General features: G+C 42.1%; 1 protein-coding gene across 7 annotated transcripts in view; it reads right to left on the minus strand.

Moving 5' to 3' along the window:
- Nucleotides 1-26,396, minus strand: part of robo1 (roundabout, axon guidance receptor, homolog 1 (Drosophila)) — a 227,900-nt gene that overhangs the window by 37,064 nt on the left and 164,440 nt on the right. For all 7 annotated transcript variants that reach the window (XM_026191730.2, XM_080289182.1, XM_080289181.1 and 4 more), the window contains 2 exons: nt 5,408-5,565; nt 909-1,029 (listed from right to left, as the gene is read on the minus strand). In XM_026191730.2, coding sequence (XP_026047515.2) covers nt 909-1,029; nt 5,408-5,565 — 279 coding nt within the window. The remainder of the gene's footprint in view (nt 1-908; nt 1,030-5,407; nt 5,566-26,396) is intronic.

The following is a 26,396-nucleotide window of genomic DNA, read 5'->3' on the forward strand; positions in this document are numbered from 1 at the left end:
AATTATATTAGTAATTTATAATATTGAAAAATAAGAAATTCATATCTCTTAGTCTTAACACATTCCATCAGATGGGACATGGTGAATGGACTGGTTCTTATATAGTGCTCTTCTACTCGAGCAGGCAATGCACTTTTTATATAGGTCTCATTCAGCTTCTATCTAACATTCACATACACACCCGATTAATGCATTTGAGTAACTCTGGGTTCATTATCCTGCCCAAGGATACTTTGGCAAACAGACTGGAACATCCAGGGATGAAACCACCAACATTCCAATTAGTAGATGACCTGCTGTACCTCCTGAACCACAGCCACATACCATGGTTAGTTGTTGTTGTTGTTGTTTTTTAATTTATTTAGAAAGAGGGGCAATACATATTAATGAACATTTAAACAAATGTAAGTTGTAAGGACAACTAAGAACTTAAATGAAGAATTTCTTGATTATGACACTCAGAAAAGTAGAAGGAGTAGGTAGCCCTTATGTATTCTGAGTTTATTTCACTGTAATTTTCTTATCTTGACAAGGTTTCTGGGGAAAGAAAATAAAGGAAGTGAAGAAGATGATGCTAAAAATCAGGAGTCTGGACATGTTCTGTGCTTAGGCCAGAGAGAGTCAGGGTCAGAGGTCAGTGACGGTGAAACAAGATGCAGCTGGTTTGCAGGGAAGCTGCAGAGAACAGCCTGAGATTCATAATGAAGTGTGAGATTGGAGGTAATCTCACACTTCATCTGATAAAGGTCAGTGACACCATTTAGTAACCTGGGAGGGAGACGATCATAGCTTAACATCTGGACCTTTGTTTTTATTCTGCAGGCCAAAAAAAGAAAAGTGTGTGGCTGTTGCATGTTTTGGGGGTAGCATTAGAAGCAGAAAAATAGACAAAAATCTGAGGTACATACCAAGCACTGTAAGTTCAGCTATTTCGCTTTCACGTTCTCCAACCATATTTGTGCCGACGCACACATACTTCCCAGCATCGCTTTTCCGGGCATTTGTAATCATCAATTTCCCTCCACGTATCTGTGAAAGCAGAAGAGAAGGTGATAGGCTTTGTATGGAGAGAAAAATGGCAATATTAGTCTGAGAGACACTTGGGACTTGTTGTTGACACACAGAAAACAGCAAAGCCCAAACATTAGGAAACATTTCCTGATTGCACTCAAGAATTCCAGCGAGCATTTATGCACCAAAAGCCCATTACAACACCGTGATAAAATGCACTCACAAACATATAATGGCTTGATGGGAAAGAGGCTTTTCACTGGGTTTTTGCTTTGAGCTTACGGAGACACAGTCCAACCGGATGACTTTAGTCTTTAGTTGTTTTATGCCGTTTGCAGTCATATTGAACTTGACTCTAAGCCACTATCAGCTGACCTGTTTCTCGCCAAGCTAAAGAATACTTTTCAAATCCAGCAGAACCACAGCTCACTGAGGCACCTGAGGCATTTTTTTTATTATTTTTTATGTACGTTCATACAACTACAAGTGAGAGCAAGTGGACGTTCATTCAAGCACACATGAACTACATACACGTATACACACCCACACACAGAGGAGAAAATGTGTGTTTGTCCAGGTGAATGTCATGTCTGTTATTTCCCAGGGCTTTGATTACAGGCCAGAGGAGATGCTTTGTTCTCAGGCAGTCGGAAAAGCAGTCCTGGTCCCAGCACAGGCCCCTCAGCCCTTCTCTCTGCTGACAACCGTGCCAGTCAGCAGAGATGCACACAATAGCACGGTGCACGGTGATCTCTGTGCCCTGATAAAGCTTAAGGTTTTAAATGCACACATCAGCCTGCAAGACCAGGACCACCCTCTGCAAGCATGTAATGGATAGCTTCATTAGGGAACACCTGACAGAGAACTTGACACACAATATTGCAACAATCTGCTTCAGCCATGACCACCGTGTTAAGCCCAGTTACACATGTAGTCACATGCGTGCTAGGGCATCTCATCTATACCTCAAACAGCGTGTTTTCATCTGTTTTTGTAAAGTAGTTGCAATAAGTTTAACTTTCTTGAAGGACAACTTTGGACAGCAGACACATTCTTCTGGTTCTGCGGCATTCCTCGGCCCTTCACCCCTGATTAATATTCATGGTAAAGCAGGAGGCAGAGGGACTTGAAGAGGCTTGGAAGCCTGGCTTATTTAGGGCACCCTGTGGTGCTGGAGGGGTTTGAAGTATCATTATGTTACTGTTTGTTTGAGGAAAGGCTTAACAGCTAAAACACTGTGACACTCACAAAGGCCCAAGGTCAGGGCAGACCATGCAGCAGAGAAAGAGGGGGTGTACTGTTGGTTCCACAGGGCTTTGACATGAGGAACCACTTAAGGCCCCTGTTCCCTCTATCCATATCCTTACCTCTGTGAGTCTGTGGCAGTTTCCCATTCTCTGCAGGCATATTTGGAGTGCCAGAGCAGCAGGGACTCTGAGAGCTGGCTAAAGTAAATGAATGTAGCAGCGGCCCTCTTTTTTTTCCTGCATGCATATCCTCTCAACACAACACAGTGCAGCACACTGGCTGCTGAAAGCCCCAACAATCTGACCATTATCCCTGCAGTAGAGGGAGATGGCACTATCCTGTTGCCTTTTGTCTCATGTCATTTGGCAATGCTGATAATGCAAAAGCCCCCCATTCAGCACCAACTCTGTTGGTATTCACACAGCAGTTCATTTTCCAGGCCGATAATTAGCCACAACTACAGCACAAAACGAGAAGGACAATGTGCTGCATTTTGGCCATTTATGATGCTGCCGGCAGACTCTCTCTCTAACGAGACAATGGTCTAGGCTTAAATACTGGCATTTTCTCTTTTTCTATTTAGTTGTCCCTCCCTTATTGTTCCTGGAAGACCATTTAGACAGAGTTGAGAGGGATGTGGCCAGCTGCTGCTAGTGGCACAGCAGCAGGGTAACTTACTTTTTATGGCTGTGGGAAACCTTTTGCATGAAGTCATGAATATATGTGAAATGGCGCACAAAGTAGGGACGTATACAATATCAGGCAGGTGGTTTTAATGCCGTGCTGGATCCATGTGTGTCACGGCACGCAGTGTGCAGTAGGTGTTTACGTATAGCTGGCTAAAATAGATAGCACACAGAAGAATTCCGTGCGCTCTCTCTTCCTTTCTGGAGTTAATTCCCTCCTTTTTAAGCTATATCCAGTAAATCCAAGCCATCCCAAACCCAGTATAAAGTGCAGTGCAGAGAGAAAATCCCCACTGCAGGTGGTTTGGGACCTTGCTCTGATCAACAATGATCACCAAGGAGACTGCACGTTTAAGCATGCTGCATGGTGGGAGAAGTGGATTGAAACAAACATAACAATGCAGACTAGATGGGGTGGGGTTTGACGAGCTCAGCTGTTCATTACATTAAAAAGACCTCTGCTTCTCCCTCTATGGTCATTCATTGCAACCAAATTTACTATACCATAAACAAGCTTGCCGTATGATTTTTCTATTTCTAATACAACTTGATCTGTTAACATCTGTCACCACAGTTGATTACACATATTCCGATTGCCATTCATGACGTCTGGCGCTACTTTTAAAATGGTCATTTGGGAACACTCAATCTGTACGGTTTTGTACTTGACAGGAAGTTTACAGTGAGCAACACCAGCTGGTCCAGACTGTTTTTAGTTCCTCAGAAGGCCCAACATTGCTCCAAGCTACAAGGACACAACTGAGTCATCAAGCAGCAGCATTGAAAACGTTTACTCAGAGAATTTCATCCAACAGCAGACAAAAGTCATAGCTTCCACTATTCTGGGTGTAAAATCAGTATTATTGCAGAAACAGGAACAGTTTATCCGTGTTGTTCTTAAATAGGCACAAACATGATTAGGTGGAAGAACGTGTGTGTGAGGCATGCATGACACGGAGATGAAACAGGACTGCTTTATCTTCAAAGTATGAGGTAGTCCAGTAGATAATAACCAAAACTGAAAGGGTAAAGGATGACAGAGATTAACATTCCTTTTATTTTACAGAAGATCAAATGCTGAACATGAATAGTTTTGATGTCAGTTTAAGGAGAGAACACTATCTGTGATGCAACAGCGGGCAAAGATAGCTGCTGTGCATACAATGGCCAGATATGCACTATTTGAATGAGCAAATACTACACTAAATTCCTCCAGTCAACAAGGTCCACTGTGTAGTGAAATTTTTGTGCTCCTCAGTGACAACTGACTAAACTCAGAGACAGATATGATTTAATTCTCTTTAAACCAGATTATGCGCTTGTTTCTTTCAATTATGCTGTGCAGCGTCCAGATTTCCTGAATGTGCGGCTTAGGAAAAAAAACTGAGAAAGAACAGCTACACTGTTAAAGAGCTTGGGACTCAATATATCCAACCTCAACTCACCCTCGCTGTGCAAAACTGTGTTCAGTCATGAACAGCTCTCCGCTAAAGATAGCCAGCAGCGATAAATCACAATTCTGACCTGCCCAGAAAGTTTTATTTTATTGTGCACAAGTAGCCCAGGCTGGTTTTTCAGCGACAGACTGCAGACATACTGAGTGGAACATCTTTATTAGTAGCTTATATTTATTATCTGGGCAAGATTAGATTTTCCACGACTGTACAGTGAAGTTCAGCACTTTGTCAGCACTTGGGGGGCCAAATTCTTTGATTGCCTAAAAATTGTACAATGTGCAGCCAGAATCTTAAAATCCATCTAGTCAGATTGTTAAAATGTGATCCAGGCGCACTACTAACTACTGCCTACTCACTGCCTGCTTATGTTAGCCAACTGCTGAGTTTGACTTACTTCTAACGAGCGCAGTATAATTAAACCCAAGTAAAAATCTCCTGCTCAAGAACAATTACTACAGACACAAACTTGTGTTTGCCACAAAGTGTTTAAGCTAGGGATAATCAAGAAACATCTTCAGTAAGCAAGCATGTAGAGCTGACTGATACTGTTGTGCTGGCCTGGGTGCTATTTTAATTAAACTGAATAATTGGTGGTTTGGTTGTAAATGCAGATAGTTGTTGTTTTGATTCTGCAGTCAGTCCTGCTGCTGCTGAGTGCAACTTTCTTCGATTCCAGTCAGCTCATTTCTCCCCTCCTGATCTACACTTCTCCTGGTTGATTTCACCAGTAGGCCATCCCTAATCAATGCAATGCTGCCAGCTAATGGAGCAAGACTAATTCCATACCTCAGTTATTAAGTGCAGAAGGCATCAAGATTGGGTATTTTGGGTTTGGGAATTGCTATTTGAGAATAATGAGCCGAACAAATCAATCTTTCAACAAACGCTGAGGTGGTGGTAATGACTTGACCTAGAGTACTAGGTCATTCTCTCTCATAGATTTAAACAGACATATACAAAGCAGTCTCTAAGCTTCAGCACATGTCAGCGATAACAGTTACTTACAGTGATTCTCTCATCTCTGTCATCAATATTCACTCCATCTTTTTTCCATGATATGGTGGGTTCAGGATGTCCACGAGGAGGTTGACACTCCAGGACTGCCGGCTCCCCCGCAGCCACAATCACATCTGCAGGATTTTGTCTGAAGTCGTCACGTAGAACTACGAGAAAACACACAAAAAAGGGAAACATTTAATGAAATACTAAAATGTTTCCCTCTGGGGATGGTATGAAAAAGAAAGAACGAAAGAAGCACGCTATTGAGGTGTGTGTTTTTTTTTTTAAAAACAACAACAACAACAAAAAAACAACACTTTAAGTCAAGTTGTCTTAACACACAAAACTGGCTCTGCATCAAATGACAAAATGTTGAGCATATCTTGCTTCTGATTTACTCCATGCAGAGGATCATTGTGTACTAAAGAGTGTGTCTGTTATTGCATCTTCATCTCTCCTTGACCTTTCATATTTAGATATTCTGAATTCATGCACCCATTCTATTTTAACATGCTTGAAAGCCTGCCGTAGATCACTGCCACTCCTGTCTTTTTGATTTCCCCTGCTGGAGTGCTTTAAAATAGATGACACAGCCATGGATTTTGATTTTTTTTGGATACACGAGTTCCACTGTTTGTCATTTAATTATTTCTTGTGGAGAGTAATTTGATAACGAATAGATGTGGAGGTTTTAAAATATGAACTGAGTAGTTCTGTATACGTGGCTGCACCTAAAAATCATTAGTCTTTGCCTCCCTGCCTAATCAGACTAGTAGATTAATATCATTAATAAGTGGACGTCGCAACAAAGTAGATCAATGCAAATCCACTTTCTGAGAGGCAGACAAACTTCATATCAATGAGCTCATAATGTGCAGTGTTAAAGATAAACTGGAGGTTTATTGAGCGGAGAGAAGGTTATGAAAAAGCAACAAGCTCCTTTTGGCAGACAGTGTGTGCCAGTAATCATGTTTCCAGCTCCAATGCATATATACATATAAAATATATAAAAACAGTGTCTGTATCCTGAAATTCAGGCCACACACAGAGTAGGGAAGATCAAGGCACTGTGTGCGTGTGCATTGCTATCTGTAGGTAAAACCTGAAAATTATGTGCAAGTTGTTCTGTCTGCATTTTGAGGATAAAAGTTGCACTTTAGCTATCTTTTTGTCTCAGGCTCCTTAGCTTGCTCTCAAGTCACCGAAGGACCCCTCACCTACTGACAGCCTACAAATTCCTGACTAAACCCTTTAAGCACTTAATTGGTCATTGGCAAGCCCAGATACTGCTCTCTGTTTCTTGTAACACTGAGTATTCAGTCCATTAAAAGGAACTTTGTTTTAGAGGAAGATGGCCTGTAATGGCTTCCACAGTCCTGTTGCCTAATCACACCCACGCCTCCCCAGAAGCATCTAAATTCCAAAGCATGCGGCAGCATTTATCAGAAACAAAGCAAAAGGATTCACTGGATATTTTGTGAGTTATTTGCCATTGCACCATCAAGAGAAGGCATGGGTCCGCAGATCTATACACACTGTGCTGTATACAGTTGAAAGGCAATTACGTGTGTAACTCCCTAACTTTTCAGCCTCTCACTCTAATTCATCTCACACTCAGCAGTGCAGCTGTGGGCCGAGTTCATGCTGTATGGTTAATAGCAGATCGAGTCATTCAGGAATGTAAACACCAAACATCCGATCCATTAGAGCACCAGCTCCATCTGAAGAAACTGTCTCTGTTTGTATCAGCAAATCCAGCTTGTCCTTAAGAGGATTATTGTAAAAGTCAACCTAATGTACCAAGGTATAAATATGCTGCATCAGTTGGAGACAGTGATTGATACTGATCAAGAATCTGTACATTGAAGATATGAGGGAAATCATATTTTTCCTTTGAGGTAAATACAGTCTTTCAGTGCCAGGGAGCTAATATTCACAGGCATCTGTCCCTCTGGAAAATAAAGAATGATATGCTCGGAGGAAAAGAGGGAAAAACGATGCTATATTGACTTGTTGGAGGCCCGAGGGAGAGCTGGCATCATTCAGTGTTTACACCAACAGTGCAGTGAACCCCCCCCCCCCCCCCCCCAACGGCACTCACTCCCCCACCTCACGGCCTTTCTCCACCTCCAAACCAACACCTCTTTGTTATAAACACAGCTGAGTGCAGCACAGCAGACAACGCTGAACATCTGCGTAGTGGAAAACAAAATCCTCTGGGATTGAGGAGGAGTGAGCAAGAGGGAGACAGAGGCAGCCAGACAGTCTGTGAGATCGACAGACAGACCGAAATCTGGATGGGGTACAAAGCCCCAACTCTATCCCCAGAAGCCCCATCAGATCTGGATCTGGGGCTGTGGCAGAATCATTTTGCCTGCCCCCTCCAACTCATGTAAATAAAAGATCCAGTATTGCTCCTTCCTGTATTCACATATATCTCTGCTCGCCCCTTACAGCTCCTGTTTTGGGACCCAGAATTCTGGTGGGGGGAAGTGATGCAAGGCGCTCACACTACGTGCTGTCCTGTAAGTGTGTGCGGTGCAGTCTGTATCTGTGTTTGGGATAATGAGCCTACTCTACCATTCTGTCTCTCTAGTGAGCCTGCAGCTGTCCCCTTGCAGATAATATTTCCTGGGCTATTAACAGAGGGGCCAAACTTGGTGTGTGTGTGTGTGTGTGAGAGAGAGAGAGAGAGGAGTGTATGCGTGTACATAGAGATTTTCAGTTTGTAGCTTAATATGTGGAAATGAGCCAAAGTCACAGGTCCCAGCATGAAGACGCCTCTTTGTCCGTCCTGGATTTGCACAAATATGCTGATGATGGGATGGAACAGAGTGGATATCCGGACCTGGACAGATATCAATACGCTTTGTCAAGGTAAAGGGATGCATTCTGCCCTGCATTTCCTCTTTTCAGGAGTGGAAGAACAAAACATGTTTTACCTCACCTGGCTGACATGGCTTGCTGCAAGACAAATTGCTGACTATGCATAAAAAAGGGGGAAAAAATCATTCATCAAAGCAGAGTCTTAGCTTGTAGTGGCAAACATCTGTTGGGCTATATTGTACTGTATAATAAAGCTGTCTCCAGGTCCACAGTAGCAAATTGGAGCTGTGTTGAAGCTAATGCAATTAGCTGCCATCATTTCTTGCATTCAAACCCTCCTTTAAAGGTCAGCTGAGATGGCTGCTCTCAGTTCTGAAAACTAACAGGTTCATCACCCCCATAAGCTATCCCCTGTCCACACACACACACACACACACACACACACACACACACACACACACACACACACACGCTCATTCACACACATAAACACACACTCTTTTCCTCAGGAAATTGAAAACAGATGTTTAAATGTCAAATTAAAATGAGATTCCCGTGCTGCCCTCCAACATTAATGAAAATGAAGACTTAATGCCACACACCAGTCTGGGTGGGAAGATCAGATGAGCTTTGTTCTGAGGAAATTAAACCAAGTAAAACAAGCTCTTCACAAATCTTTAGAGGGATACAAAAAACAGACCCACCAGGGAATTAAAGGTTTATCAGAAGGCACCCGCACTCAATCCCACAGAGACACACAGCACAGCGTGGGTCTCGCCTTTGGCTTTTTCCTCAAAACAGAATGGACATGGCTATCTCCACAACGGAAGCAGCGGGAATGACAGGAGAGGAGAAAGTGAATTAATGAGAGGAAGAAGAAAAGTAGAAACAAAAGGAAGAAGAGACTCTGCTCGATGTATAATGCAGGACCGCTTCCTTTTTATCCATCCTGGTTTCCTCAAGGTAGTTCAAGTTCACAAGCGGCAACATTGTCGGGCTATCAGGGGCCAAATATCATCAAATACTACCTGAGGATAGTAGACAGAGATGAATGTGCAGCGCAGCGAACACCAAGAAAAATATCAAATGGCTAAGCAGCCCCAGATGTTCCTGGTTATAGGTGACTGCTTAAATCCTCAGCTGTAGCAGAAATCCATTCTTTTTTTTATTTTGCACTGCAGGAGTATTTACTATTAAAGTGTCTCTATGATTCAACATGATTGAGATGTTAAAGTCTTTGTACACGCAAAATATGTACATAAGAAATGTTTAAAAAAATGGAAATATTGAATAATAGTTTACAAAGAAAGAAAACATCCACTAAATCTCTCCTTTTCTGGTCAAATAACGGATTTATGTGCATTAAACTAAAGCTTACAGTGGATGAGCTCCCCTCCAGTCCATTTCTACTGACTATTCAACATAAATCCTCTGCCCCATCATGAGTGTTGTTTACGCCATAAGCACAAACCTGGCCTAATCACAGTGTGGCTCTGTTGTATGCTTCCGTACTGATGCTCTTCACCTTGCCTCCAGCACTGTCCTGCGATACAGACAGCGCTCATTCGCTCACTCAATGCATCTCCAACTTTGTCTTTAAATTTCTCTCCCCCCTCTCAGCATTTGACCCCCTTATCTTACCTCTCTTTCGGCTCACACACATTGAGCGGCTTATATCAAAGACAGGCTTATAGCAATGGTGTGTTAACCCATGGCACTCCACTGCAAAGGCTGTTGCAGGTGGATAATTTGCCAGAGGCGTGCATACTGTGTGTCTCTGCTTGCACTGTATAAATCTGTTTTTTTGCTGGTGGGTGTGAAGATATAACAGGACTCCTGGTGCACTCTGGAGAATCACTGCCTCCCGCCTCCTTCTTGTTTCTTGCTCCCCTCTGACCCCACCACCAGAGAGTAGAGACTGGACACAGCAGACGCGCCTCTCTTTCTGGATCTGACTGGCGTTCTTCTGCTCTGAGCTTATTTCCTCTTGCCCACTGTGCAGAAAGTCTTATCCGTCTGTCCAACAGCAGGCAGATAATGCTGTCTAGGACAGATGATTGCAGATACAAACTTCCAACTCATGAATATATATCCAAATACAGAGATAAAAACTGACAAACAGGGCAGCTGAAAAAAAGAGCTGACATCATCGTGAAGCCATCACAGATTTTCCACTTGTAAATGTTTTGTTCTTTAAAGAATTGATTCATAGCTTTCGCATTTATATTTAAAGTCTGGGTTTATAAATCACATAGAAACCAATCAAAGCTCCCCAGACAACCGTGACATTCAGTATGAGGTCACATCTGCAGAGTCACGTCAGTAAAAATGCTTGACAGCCTATGTGCATGGTTGACCATAAGATATCTCATGCACACCCGTAAATATGTCAACAAGAGCAGAAGGACTATTACCCCACTGGCCTTTAGGGTTTGCACCTGCACGCCCCGAACATCATGAGGTCATCCTACAGAATGTGATGTCATGTCACGGAGCAGAGACAGGATGTCCCGATTACTCCTACAAACAGAACTAGCTTGAACAATAAAGTATGGGAGTCCTTTTGTAAACAAAGAAAACTCAGGCACAGCCCTCAACATGTATTCACAGCTTGTCTTACTTGTCTTTGGTATCAAGATACAAAGGAGGAATCACTGCGGTTTAACATTACTGGAAGATTTCTCAACAACTGGTTTGTTGAGGGTGACACACAGACACATAAATACAAACCAAGCCATGTAGGGAAATATGCCAGCTTAGCCGATGTGTTTGCGCGTGTTGGATAAAGGCATTTTTATTACACTAGGCCAAGTGATTTCAGTAACTGACACTGGCAGGCAGGGCAGATGGCTTTGCGAACCCTTAGGTGACATACCAGAGGGCTTGTCCGAGCTTGCTCTGGCCCAGCGAAGCTGCCAATGCAGAGGGTTCAATCTCGGCACCTCACCCTCTACACACTTTAACACGCACATGTAGGCCTCATGTGCAGCAGTATCCAACAGTAATTATGTCCGTACATAAAGAACACAAACATGTGCTCACACACAGGCGCGCACACATGCACCACATAAAGGAAATTCTGCCCCACAGCCGCACAGACAGAGAGGCCATTGAGTGCCTGTGTTTGTTTAAATGGTCATAAGTCTTCTCGTCAGGCTTGGAGAGCGAGATGGCGTTTGGCGAACATGGCAAAAGGCACAGAGGGCAGCGGGGAAGCAGGTTTATGTGAGTGACTGAGTGAGTGAGTGACTTGGCACCTCATAGTTCAATAAACAGTGCCTGTTTGATTGGAGTGCTGGGTGAGCATGAGTTGGACTAAAATAAAGAGTGTTTCAAGTGCCGGGGCAGTAAAGCCAGGAATGTCAGAGGAAAAAAAAGAAAAGAAAACTCGAGAACAACTCTTTCGGTCCAAAAAAGTTGTGAAAAAGGAAAAAAAAATACAAATCCAATAAAATCCAGATAAGAACACCCACTGCCACAATGCAAGCTGTGCAATAAACATCTGTGTAGGATTATCGCATTTTCATTTAATGACTGAAAAACATTGACAAGCTCCTTGTGGATTTGTGAGCTGACAGATCACTCACTGTCTACATATGAAAGTAATCAAGGCTGTTTGGATTCTCAGGGAGAGCCTGTTACCTGTTGTGGAAACTGCATCAGATATTGTGGGTATTAAATGCACTCAAATCAGTATCAGTACTGGTCAGGCTTAAAAAAAATCCAAAACACTTTTCCAAAGCATTATGCTGCTTCTATTGGAATTCATACTTTTTCCACTCTTGCTGGTTTAGAAGTTTCACTATGCACTAAAACAATAATGAGGGAGAAAGATGGGAGAAACAAGTAAATGAATACACTTTATGAGCAGTGATTTACCTTCACTTTTGACAATAGATCACTTAATTACCACTACAGCAATTCTGCGCACACCTAACTGGTGGGTTCGGGATTTGTCCAGCCTCACTGGACTGTGCTCTACTTTTAAATGTACGTCATCTGAGTAAAACTTCTACTTTGTATTCATAATGGTGTCTATAGGTGGAGCTTTGCATCCAGAGGAAGACGAGGAACTGAGAGCTGGTGTAACTTAACTCTCACCACTCACTGTATAGCCCCGAGCCTGCAGCTCTCTGCACACAGATAAAAAAAAAGAACAGGTGTAACACTATCGTCCACACAAGCAGGTACACCTGTACTGTGTGCTCGCTCATTCTTTGGCTCTTTCTCCCTCTCAAACACAACAGAGAGACATATTGCAGCCCTGCTTGTCATTTCTCTGAATTGAAGTTTTACTGTGGCTTCCAAATGCTTTCTATTAAAACTGCATAATGTAGATCCTAAAAGAATTCTCTAGATTTATTATTATTTATTATTATGGAAAAGACATTGAAAAGACATTAAGCTTTTAAATTTTTTAAATGTAATTCTTCAGCACTGTGAGCACCAAAAAACAAAATTCGGTTACTTTGTACTCACGGGTAGAGGCAGAAATCTCAAAGATGGATCTCAAAACCTCAAACCACATATACGCACAATGAGATACTAGTTGAAGTAAGTGAGAAAATGTGTTATTTTGCTGCTTGGGTGAACCTGATCCTTTATGAACTCTTTTCTCCCTCTCGTTGCGTTTATAGTTTCACTCGCTGCTGTTCTTTCTTCTCACCCTGTGCTCAAGCTAGACTGTGCTAGTCTGAGTCTTCACAGTGTAATAGGATTTTACACAACACACAACTGGTGAGGATATGCAGATCACACATTTGTCACCACAGAATGCTCATTATAGTAAATCCCTTTACTTCGAGAAAAGCAGGCGTAAACATGCCAAGAGCCATGGAATATCTCTATCCACAAGTGCCTAAATCCCACTATGTGTCTAACACGGCTTAGTTCACATTGTGTCAGTTATGTTTTCTGACAATATCGCGCTGTGAGCTGCCCTCCTGTCTGTGTGGCCCCAGCAGCTAACCCTCTCCCAGCATCTGCAAAGATGAGAACCTTATTAAAACAATCTTCCCAATTAACATTCCTGGCACTTGGAGCCCCATCCCCCAAGGAGCAGGACCTCCTCAGCCTCTCCTCCAAACCTGACCCCTCCTCATCTCTGTGATGACAAAGAAGCTGTGTAGGACCAAGACCAGCCATGAGACCCTTGAGCATGAGTGGTGAGAAAGGGGATGTGAGGCAACTTGTTTTCCTTCCTGCTGCAGAACAGAGATCCGTGTGCTTGTCTGTTTTTACACGTGCATTTGTTTACGTCTTCATCTGTGTACCGTGCGTGTCAAAACGAGAGGGAAAATACAGTTACGCATAAGCGAATTACTACCAATCAGGACAGCACGGTCATCGCAAATAATCCTGATTTGATGTGACGTGCAATGACACGGGCTTATTTGCACAGGGTGGAAAACTCATGATCCTGGGCTCAAAGAGGTACTGTAAGATCAGGCTGTCCACTGCAGCTAGCACACATCAGAGAAATTACATCCATAAACACAGCATGCTTTCCCGTAGAGTGCCATCTGACCCTTTGTGACCCTGTCAGAGATTTTAAAACACAAACATCTGCTGCAAATCTTTTCACTTCTCTATTATCCTGAGATCTCACAACCAGATAATCATACTCGTTCCAATCTCTTGCCCATCTTCCCAAAACAAAGCTATATCAGCTATAACAGCAGAGACTAATGGACACGGAGCAGAGGTATTCTATAGCAGTGCTGTGCAAACAGCACCGTGGTGAGGGGAATGAGATCCTGATGTTAAAAGAGGGATGTGATGTTTACAGTGACTGAGATTCTGGCTATGCTTCATGTGAGTGTTAATGGAAATCACAAATATTAAACAGCTCCTGCTCACCATACGTTGGCTGAACCTCCCATTGTCTTATATACTGAAGCATCTAGTGTGTTTATATGAGTGCTCATGTGCAGGTAGGTGTGTTTGCTTGGGTTTTAGTTCTCCTGACTCACTTTGCTGCCAGTCTGTTTGGACTACTCCTTATTAATGCATGCTTAATGAGATCCAGCATACACACAACTTCACCGATGCCTTTGTAGCATATGTCAAACACACTAATTCAAAGCTGAAAAGTTAGAATTCAGCCTTTCATCTTAAATTGGTGTAATGGAAATCTTAGCCTAATACCCTTAGTTTCCAATGAAAGTCTAATTTGTTGGAGGTTTAGGAAACAGTAGGAGTGAGCGATTGTTGCAGTGTCTTGGTCGGTCTGAACTATAAACTGGAATTACATCAGTTGGTGTTGCAGAGGTGACTGGGGAGGAGTAATGTGATAGTGGCTGCGTCGAGGGAAACAGGCGCTGAGGAAAATGGTGAAAGAAAAAAAAAAAAAAACGCTAGGGAGTCCAATGTAATGTTACAGCAGATCTCTTAGCCTTTCGTCATGGCCACTTTCATTTCCACTATCCCGTTCCCTCACCAATCACTTTACCAGGCACAGAGGAGATGGGAAAAGAGGAAAGGAAGAGCGACAAAGACAGGAAGAGTTTGTAGAGGTCAAGTAAAAGTTGGGAAGTGGGGATAAGGGGATAGAGATATAGGGCACAGGAATGTTAAAGAGGGTGAGACAAAGCAAATGAGGGTACTGGTATCCAAACATGTGTTGCAGCTCCAGAGGGGCACATCTTTGTCTGATCAGTTGCCGTCCCCATTTCAATGGTTTCCACATGGACCCTAAACTTTCCCAGATGAACCCTGAGAAGATGAAAAGCTGTCCACATCATATCTAAGAGGAGATCTGTTACAGTGGGAAGTGTTGCCGAAAGGAATGGAATGAGGGAATGCTGTCAGATACGGTGTGCCAAACAGAAACAGAGAGTTGAAATTTCATCTTTAGCACTTGCCTACTAAGTGCGTACTCCTATGTGATCGCTGCCAGATACTTTGGCGCTATAGCTTTTCACTACGCTTGTCAACTTGTCCAACATGCAATATCGAGCTTTGCTGATACCAAAAGGTGGTTTTGTAAATGTGCCAGAAATTAACCTGATCTCTGTGAAATTGACAGTGTGTAAGGTTTCAAGACTGATAAGTCCCCCATTTTCCAAATTTCAATTTTCACAGGATTGAGCGTGCAGACAAAAGAAATGTTTTGTCATAGTTTTTCTTCTTTGTTTTATGGGATACTTTGCTACTGTTAACATGCCTGAAACATCCTACTGAGCTGATTTATGATAGTCTCCCCAGGGTACAAAGCCAAGCCCCGTAGAAGTGGAAATTTAAGGCTACTGCACTCACAGAGTTGGCGCAGTAGCCTTACAGTAGATTTATAGAGGTGGGAGCAGAATCTTTTCCACCTCTGTGGCAATGCATGCCTGTTGCATAGACTGAATTTTCAAGCTTGGTACCCTGAGACTAGAACAAAGCTGAGTGTCGCAGTGTTTTCCACCTAAACAAATTTTATGTGGGGAGTTTGATTTTGTTAATTATATTTTAACTGAGGTCATTCAGAGTTAGTCATCTTCATCTTTTTATCACAGACAATGCTGTCGTGAAGCTCATTTTTCATAAAGAAGATTTGTTTGACTTTTTCTTAAATATAATTTTCAAGAAAAATATATCTGATTAAAGAAAACAATAAGTGTCTATTAAAATCACATGGTTTAACATCATGTCTGTCCTGTAAAATTGTTACACCTACGTGATGTGACACAAAGTTATAAAACCACATGCGATAAAGCTATTAAGTGATTCGTAATTGGAAATTCTCGAAATAGAAAATATAAGAGGGAAAATTGCTCAGAGATGATAGACATATCCTGGCCTCATTGGGTGACAGCAAAGGATAATACTAAATACTGGTCTCATATCTTTTGAGCCCCATTCCCTGCAGGCTTTCTTTGCAATACAGTTGGAGATGAGTCTTCAAAACACAGACGTGAAAAATTCATCTATGAACATCTAATCACACTAAAGAAATTTCCTCTGGCAGTTAATCCTTTTGGGAAGAAGAAAAGCAGTGACAAGGATGGTGTAAAACCCATCAACTGTACAATGTAATGGACTTATTAAAGATCAGGGACGTTTCAATTGTCTTTTAATAAGGGCAGCTTATCCTGCTGGTTCTTCTTTCTGTTGTTTTTGTCATTTTTCTTTTTGTTTTCTAAATTGTTTCTTTGACTTTCTGTCTTTATTAATCATTTAAGAGTATTTTATTTATTCCTTTAATTTGAAACACTGAGAGCCTTTCTTCTCTTTCCTCATCTTCTGAACTATTTTGCTGACAGACAACAGAAGTGCAACCTCTCTTTCACCTCTTTCATTAAAAAAAAAAATCCTACTCAACACGGATGCCATTCCCAACATCCAAAGGCATGTGGTCAGCCCAAAGCCCCCATGCATCATAGACAAATTATCCTGAAAGCAAGAGAGGAGCCCATCTGGTGCAGAGGAGGGGCAATGAGCAAGAGGAAAGGAAATTTAAGAAATGAAGGAGAAAGAACTGGTCGGCCGATAAGAAGGATAAGGGAATGGAAGGCAGAAAGGCAGAGGAGTGTTTGGGGGGGGGGGGGGGGGGGGTGGCAGATGTTTGAATTTTCTGCCAAAAGGGAGAAGCAAAGATCCATGAGCTGGGTAGCTAAAGCACTAACTGGGGTGTGTTGTACAAATGAGTCTGTGAGAGGCAAGAACTGGTGAAATAAGAGTTCGTGTGAACACCATTTAAAGCTTGGCAGTCTGGATTATTTAAGAGGGGAATAAACACTCTGCTATAGGTGAAATATAACTAAAAGACATTCAGCATGGTGGCAAACTGTGTATTGCCGGCTGCTAGATGAGGAGCGCATTTGAGGTCAGAAGCCACGTGTACACACACAACGTTGTGTTCAAAGCTGTCAGGTTGCGTGGTCAGTAATACAACTCATTAGCACTTGCTAACCCAACTGCTTCAGTGTACTAATAGAGCAGTGGAGCTGCGGTGTAAAACAAGCAAACATGAAAACTCTGAAACTGTCCCTTGGCAAAACAGAGCATGTGATTGTGAAATCAACAAGCAAGACAAGAAGCCCCCACAACCATCATCCGCTCCCTCAGCATCTCTCCAACAAACTAACAATCTCATTTGCAGAGGTAAAGACTCAGCGAGCAGATAAACTACCTCCATTCCTCCCAGTTCTCCTGAGATAAGACCTAACATCTAACATGCCTCACAAAATACTGCCGCCGCCTCCCCGCGGAGGTAATCACAGAATAAACTATGTTTGGTTTCTACCAGGTACAAAAAAATGCCAACAAATCTTTGATAAGAGACCGTACTACTAAAAAGCTACATTGTGCAAAAAAAAAAAAAAAAGGGAAAAAAAAGAAAGAAAAAAAAATCTGAGTCAGGATGTGAAAGGGCTTGTTGCCCTCTGGAGCGCCAGATGAGGGCAGTTTGTTGTGGAGAAAAGCAAAATAATTCAGAGTTCATATTATGTGGGTTAGACCAGCCTGGAGGCAGAAGCCATAAGGGTGACATCAATAAAACATTCCTTCACCATTTTTCTTGAGCACAGGGATTTTGGCATAGTGCAGCTCAAATGCAATATGCAACACTGGAATTGGAAAATACAATATCAGCCTGACAAAGCTTGACGGTTACTTTTATCTTGGTATATTGGTGTTACGTTGCTACAACAAGCAGCATCTGGGTGACATTATGATTCTGTCCCAACAAGAAAAGTTAACATGCGACGTTTTATGATACTGGCCAATTGGAGCTTCCTTTGAAACACGGTGACTCAAAAGAAGTATGGCCCCCTAGCACCTAGTTTCAGATCAACTACAAAAAACACGATGAGAAAGATGATATTACACATCTGGTGTTCAACAGCACAAAATACTGTGCAGTTTGATCCTGATACAGCACAGCCAGAGCTGCAAAAGCAAATTGGGAGTCTTCCTTCCCTGTAATTTGCATCTTTTTGAAATGTAGGATGAAACAAGCAAACCTGGGTCACATTATGCTGGGAGAAAAACTCAGCTAAACACTGCACATATTTTAACTTAGCTAAAAACAAAACATTACATTCCCTTGCAAACAACTGGATCTGTCTGCAATTTTTGAAGTGATTGCAAACACACAACCCTCCTGCAGTACCAGAGACCACATGCCTTCTATTGTTTGAGTCCCCACCATGTTGTCTGTATCTGGGAGAGATAGCATCTCTGTAGAGCACTGTGGCGTTCAGAGCCTGTGGGAGGCAGCACACCTGCACAACAGAGAATAGCAAACGCTTCTATGGATACTGGGAGTCTTTGAAGTGGAGATGGATTCTAGTTCAATACCCAAGACCCTCTTTTATCACACAAATCACTCTGTGGTTTCAGTGCGCATTCTTTGTCATGAGAAATGGCTTTGAGACAAGTCAACTGGAGCTTTTAGGGATGTTGAAGTGTTTGGCTGACCAGCTACTGAGACATGAGAGAACGCGTTCACACGGAGCATACACAAAAAGTCAAAAACACTAAGATCTCTGAACACCAAGGTCGGCTTACTCAAATTTTTATTGCACAGTTAATTTGCAAAGGTTCAGGTATCAAAACAGAGACAGTGTAAATACACACATTGGGTAGAGACTAATTAATGGAAGATGAACTGAGAGTTACAGTATGTTTGGGTTGGAGAGGGAAAATACCACACACACACCGTATCAAAGTATCACAGCTACATCTCCAATATCTACCTTCAGTCTCTGGGCTTTTACGGGCATCCTGAGTATAAACTAGCTGTGAAATATGACATCATAAAAAGCAGTCAGTTTTTCAATTGTGAAGAACCTATGAATTATTCAGAGGCAACTACTGGCAATATATTTCCCCTCTATCTAGCTGCTTCCATCCTTATTGCATAGCTCTCTCTGCTTTTCATCTCTGCCGCTCTTTTTAACTTTTGTATATGTGTCAGTTTTTGTCTTATTTGTTCATCTCTCTCAATCCCCGTATACTGAAATGACTAGCGTAACTGCGGAGTGACGATGACAGAAGAAAAATGGAGCAGAGTCTGGAAAACATGAGAACACCGCATTGTGAATGACTGGTGTTAAAGTGGACACCTCACCCTTTGACAGATCTACAACAAAGTTAAGTGAGTGGAAACCCCGACTAGTAAACAGAGACATCAGAGCACGCAGAGACGATGTTCCAGTGTCAGCTCTGTCATCATGTGGCTAAAAACCCAGCCAGTGTTGTCCTTGCAATCCCAGTGTCTGACCCTCCATCTGTCACCATCTATTTTACCATACCTCCTTAACTACACACCATGAGCACGAGGCCCTAGAAGTAACCCTCTTACTGTACATCACAGTGGTTTACTGTGCTTGCTTAAGCATGATACAGTAGGAGTCTCTGGGGAGTGAACCAGTCACATGACAGCACCTTCCCTCTGTGGTGACAGATAAGGCCATACTGTATGTCTGTATGCACAGTGATGAGTTATGATCTCACCGGGGCTCTTTGTCTCGTATCCTATTTTCTATCTATACAATTCTGCATAAAAAGATGAAGCACATTTCCCGTTAATGGTCCACCATCAAAGCGTGCTGCTGATATCACTAATTAAAACCATTAAATCTCAAAACTACCATATAACGTTTGAGGGTAAGAGAGTGCTTGGGCTAAAGGTCAGAATTTTTAGATTTTTTTTTACTCATATTTAGACAAAACCTTATTAGTTGTCCGTGGCTGGTGGTGGGTGTTTCGTGCAAAATCATTGGGGTGGGGGGAGGGGATTTATTTTAATTCAAATTTGGACGCCGCTCACGACTCAGGATTCAGGAAGTGGGAACAAAAAGGAATAACAGCGATTTGTACAGTAATGAAAGATGGCCATTTGATGAGTTTCCAAGATTTAAAAGATCGGTATAGTCTAGAGAAAACCGATTTTTACCGGTACCTGCGACTCAGAGACTACTTTTCAAAGAAAGTACGAAGTTCGCGTACGTCTTATGGCATCCTGAATTGCGTAATTAAATCATACAGGGGCCTCCAATTCAAGGAAATTTCTGTACTATATAAAAATCTAAGAGAGAACACGACAACATCAACTGAATACATAAAAAAGAAATGGGAGCAGGAAATAAAAACTGATATCTCAACTGAGGAATGGTTAGATATGTGTGAAACCCAGAACACAACGACTAAATCAAGATGCTGGAAAGAATTTGGATGGAAACACCTTACTCGATTCTTTATTACACCAAAAATCAAAAGTAAACAGACCCAAGACAGTTTGCCATGCTGGAGAAGATGTGGTAACATGGAAACACACCATACGCACGTGTTTTGGGAGTGCCTGAAACTGCATAATTTTTGGAAGAACGTGACTCTTGTAATAGGCAATATCTTGGGCTATCAATTTCCACACAATTTTAAAACTGTATATCTTGGGAATATTAGAGAGTATGTTATGTACGACGACTTGTATTTGACAAAAATCCTATTGATAGCTGCAAAGAAAGCTATAACAAGAAACTGGTACAAACTGGATCCGCCTTCTTCAAAAGACTGGTTAAATATTGTTGGAGAAATCTATGCAATGGAAAAAATGACTTACATTCTCAGATTAAAGGAAGATATTTTCGTTGCTAAGTGGGAGAAGTGGTGGTGGTCAGAGGGCCCGGTGGCGCCTGTGTCCGGCAGCCTCGCCTCTGTCAGTGCGCCCCAGGGCAGCTGTGGCTACAATGTAGCTTGCTATCGCCAGTGTGTGAATGTGTGTGTGAATGGGTGAATGACTGAATGTAGTGTAAAGTGCTTTGGGGTCCTATGGACTAGAAAAGCGCTATACAAATGCAGGCCATTTACCATTTACATTATATGGCACCAAGGAAAATTAATGAACGAACAAAACATTTAAGGTCTATAACTCTGTATATCTATTGATGCATGCCCGTATAAAAGTACGTATATAAGCTGGAGTATGTATGCTGCGGAGTAAAGGCAGGCATGCATACGGTAGTTGATTAGAATTGGCACCCACACCTTTTGTTCGCTTTAGTTCTGTTTGTTTTGACTGTGTGCTTGCATGGTTATTTCTCCTGTAATGCAATACATGTTTGTGTTTAAACTGTGACAAAACTATCAATAAAAATTTGAGTGTCAAAAAAAAAAAATTTGGACACCACTCAGATTTTTCTTGTTTGCATTCTGACACCAGCTTGAACTTTACACTGAAATGAGTGAATATTTTCTTGGCTCATTTGCAGTTACACATTTTGGACTGAAGTCAGGGTTGCTAAGGAAATGTTTATTATGTGTGTTTGTTATGCATTTATGTTTCCGGATTTTCACTAATTGCTCCCTCATTTAATAAGAAATGATTACTGGGCCAGATGTTGAGTATGTTGGACAGTAATGAAGATTATACAGATACAGTCTATGAAAACTTAACTTCCTGATCCAAAATACATTACCTTTATATAATAACAATAATAATGATAATAAAAAACCCAACTTGTAGGAATAGATGAGCCATGACATCCATTTCAACTGGCTACACAGTCCGATTCTTCCATTGTTTCACTACAGATGCCACATGCACATGCAAGCACACATACTGCATTACATATACCACACGTGTAACTTTAACACCGCTGTGAAAACGCAGCTGTGTGCACCACTAATGTACTCCAAATTATGTCCTTGAAAGAGTTACCACCACTAACAAAAGCCATTGTTTAGAATGGCTGGAGTAAGGACTGGCAGTGATCAACTTGAATGATGTAGTAAGAGCAATCCATGGCCACTCCACAGGAGATAGAAGAGCACTGCCCAGGCTGAAGAGGCCCTCCACCTTCTCATCTGTCCACTAAAAGCCCTCTGTCACTGCTTCGTGCATGTATCCTCATCCACCCACGCCCTGTATGAGGCCATAATGAGCCCTGGGCTAATGCATAGAAAAACACAATTAAAGTCAAAATGGATACTTCCCCACTCAGTCCATGCATGAGCATGCAAGAGAGCACTCTCTGTGTTGATGTGTTTATGTAGCTTACAATGTGAGCTTGACCACTTGTGTACTGTCCGTGTGTGCGTTTGCTGTAAGAAGCTAACAGAGCCGACAGCTCCAGCCAGCAGGCCTTTGAACTGTGGCCTGAAGGCCCAGCAGAAGACAGCAGCACTCGCTTGTAGTTAGTCCCTTCTTTTGGCGCGGAATCCTTGGCAGGTCACTATAAAAGGCCATGTGCACATGGACCTGATCCAATATGCATCGCTTTGTTTGATCTCTCACTTGGCACACACACACACAGAGGGAGAAAAGTCCCTGTAGAAGATCCATGAAAGTGACCTGAGGGAGAGTCCAGCAGTGTGCTTCACTGTAGTCAAAGAAATCCAAGTCCAAGATTTCCACTCTGAAAGGCCAACTCCAGCTCCCAATAATAGTTTGACAGAAGCAATATTTGCTTCCAACTGCACTGTATGCAAGTTAAACTGCCTACACAATGGTACATTTATTATAGCCCTGATATATTTGTTTCGTCTTTCTCTTTTTCTGTGAGCCAAGAAGAAAAATCATTCTTGGTTTCTCTGCTTCCTTGCCTTTTCCCATTTCTGTCACAGCTATTATTTCATGAAATCTGACTCCTGGTATTCAGTTTCTTTTCAATTTCCTTTTCAGCAAAGCCCGACTGTTCTCTCCTCCCATGTCAACCATGTCTTAGTGCACATTACAATGTGCCAAAAATATCTCCGTACCAAGAAGCAATCTTAAAACTACATTCAGCTACATTTGTCATTTCATTTCAGGAATGAGCTTTCATGGAAATACAAAAAACAACTCATCTGAAGAATTCAACTTGCCTTTGTTCTACATCTCATGTTGCTGTTTGTTTACTCATCTGAGTGTGTTTGACCACTTGTTTTGGACAGTCAACAAGAGCTCCACAGACTTCTACTGAGTCCCAGACAGCCATCCTTTCCCCAAGGATAATATACACTCTTATGTAGAAGTAAAAAGCAACTAATTGACCAGAAATCAAAGCTAATTGGCTCTGTTTAGCCTCTTCCTGTCCCATAGCAGTATGGACACTGGGGAAATACAATCTGACCCTATTCACAGACTACCACCAACAAAGAAGCAGTAATGAGTAGTGGAAGTGTGATACTGGATTGTATTGGTACCTGCAGGGTGTGGTGGCCCCTGGCTGAGCTGTTGGCCACTTTTGACTTGCTGACCTGTGTCTGCCAAAAGCTGCCTGGGAGGATATTTCTATCAGCTTCCAACATGAGAGACATTTAAACGTCTGTAAGTTCCGTGGATCTTTTTCTTGATTTCTCTCAGGAATCATGCTGTAACACATCTTTAGTGTGTGCATTATGATTTGAATTTGGTGCATTTACTAATCTTTATCAACAGTAAGATTTACACGAAGCAAGCAGACTTCTCTGCTTCTAATATGTTCATGCCGTGTATTTTAGTGTACTGGGCAACGTACAAGCTAATTACATGATTATATTTCCACCGGCTGTGACAACCGCAGTGGAAATAAGCAGTGAGCAGACGAAAGTACCTTCATCCGATAGCCACATTAGCTGTCTGTTAAGTTATCATTAAGGTAGCGCCTAGCGGCTATGGCTAATAATAAAATGGTAATGTTAATGTGGAGGCTAGACACCAAGCGCCATCAATCCTGCTGTCTGTAATGTTATAATAGAGAGTGTTCATTTACGAGGATAACACAATTATTGTGCCCCAAAACTATTATGTTTCTCTTAAATCCCACATGAGCTGAGAAAAGTCTACCAGCAAGAGGACAGCAACAAACATGTGGAGCCAAGTTACCAGAAGCACAGCACTGCTTCAGACAACTTGAACATTATAAAGACGTTATAAAAAATGGTTCTTGATTTTTTTTTCCATTTTTGTCCCACATGGTAATGAAAATGGTACAGAATATTTTCTTGGGTATCAGTATCGAGATTGAAATTCTAATATCGTGACAACCTGACTTGATATTAGAAAATAAATTATCAAAAAGGTGGAAATACAATATTATGTGTCAAGCAGTGTTGACTCCCTGTGAAGATGTTTATAATACATTCTTGAAAAGTTACTTAAAGGGGGACACTCCTGTTCAAAAATCTATTGTGTAAATGAACACCGTGTTAACTTTTCCAGAGATTTCACACCAACAATCTCACCAGGTCAGTCCTTGTGAGATTCATGAATCACATGAAAACATGACAAAAGTCTGACAGGGAGACAGAGAAAGAGAGAGATCCAGCTTTTAGCAGCAACAAGATCACTAAACCTTTGAAAATATGGTTAAACTTAAGTTGGTACGTGCAACAGCTGCCTCAATTGCAACAAGTCTTTTGTGCATAAGGCAAAATCTCACATGCACACCGCGGTGCTCTCAGTCATGCTCATTTACTCTGTTCAATTGACGTCTCGAGGAACATTAACTAAAATTTAACGTCCCCACACTTCTAATAGCAAACACAGAATATTCTCTATTGTAAATTTGTTTTAGGGAATTATGTATGCATTTCCCAAACACAATAATGTGGTTTTATCTCAGCCAAGTGGAAGAAAAAGAGGCGCAATGTACTCAATTTCATCTATGAGGTAGAGGGGCAGATAATCCACAATAAACAGTGATGGGTCATAAAACAAATGAAGCAAGCCTCAAATGCTGCTTGCACTGCTGTGGCTACATGACCTACATCTGTAAAGTGGAGGAATGCCGATCCTTATCTAATGTAGGATAGAGCTGGAGGGCAGTTCATCTTGGCACAAAAACCTCACTGTTATTCACCGTAAACTTTCTATTCACAGTGTGTTGAACTACAAGAGAAAACCCTCAGAGTTGGTGAGTGTACTTTAAGTATTGCAGTGATAAAGATTGATTTGTGTTACATCCTATAAGGAGAGCCATGGAGTATCCGATGAGAGCCCTGGCAAGGTTACATTAAAGGCATTCCAGTGAACCCTCAGCTCTCCACAGCACAAGATCCCAGTTTCTGTTTCTCCCTTCCAGACAAATGCCAAAGTCATTGTTTTTTCTGAGCCTGCTTTTCGGAGGGAAAACTCAATCCTACTGGCTGCCGGTGTCACCAGTGGCCCCTTGTCCTCCCCTGTCATTCAATCCCATCTCTCCTCCTTTCAGGAATGCACTTCAGTCATTCTTTTGTACTCGCCTTCCCTTTTTCTCCAGACCACTGTGCCCTAGGCAGTCTGGGGGCAGTGTGTGTGTTTGGTTGCCCCAGATCTATTCATCCTCTCTGGTGAAACAGGATACAGTGACCTCCTCTGTGTCCGGTGGTCCCCATCCCAGGCTCCTGTCTGCTAAGTGTCAGAGACCGGGAACTTGTGAGAGGAGACGAGGTAACTCAATGGCTGATCAGGAGGAAAGCCAAGAACGCACGCCTGTTGGGCATCACAGATAGATGATACTGGATCAGAGTGAATAGACCAAAAGTAATATCAGTTTATGTTAACACTCTGGACCGAATTCTCAGAGCCATCTGGTGTGCTGTCCTGTTCTGACTCCCTTGGAGAAAGCCATATATCTAGGTTCCAAACCGTGACTCATAAATGATGCAGAGTGATGGAATATGCCATACTGTACCTCAGCAGGGGATATACACATAGATGTGTTGATTTCAATGCCATTTTACAACACTGTGTCATACGTCAATGCTACTAGCAAACCCCTCCCTTCCCATTATGGAACAAAAGTGGGAGCATTTTAGGAAAGGTTCCTTCATTATACAGGGGAATACATGACACCCCCACCTCACGAGACATGACAACCTCTCTGCACCTCACATTAGCATAATCGACTTTTACCACGTGAGCTGCAATTTGTCTGGAAAATCTTTCCCCTACAGGTTCATTATTGAGAGTGTGTCCATTAAAAATAACTGAATTACCATCACAATTGGTTCACCATAAGGTACAGTGTTGGCAGTCTTTGAAAGAGTAATTGGATCCATTAAGGCAGGAAAAAATCCTGCCGCAAGAGCCAGTAAGATGCATGTTCTTTTGTGTTCAGTGTGTGCAAATGTGTGCGTCAGTGTCTCTGTAAATGCCACTGCATGGCAGTTCCTCTCGGCTCTCTTCTTCTGCTACTTCTTCTCCGCAAAGGTAGATTGGGACCAATTAAGATTAAGTTTCATAATTAAATTTAGTATTCTTTAGAGCATATAATGTAGGCAACGATTTATTATAATG

The sequence above is a fragment of the Astatotilapia calliptera genome, chromosome 14 (genome assembly GCF_964374335.1).
Source record: "Astatotilapia calliptera chromosome 14, fAstCal68.1, whole genome shotgun sequence".
Taxonomy (NCBI): domain Eukaryota; kingdom Metazoa; phylum Chordata; class Actinopteri; order Cichliformes; family Cichlidae; genus Astatotilapia; species Astatotilapia calliptera.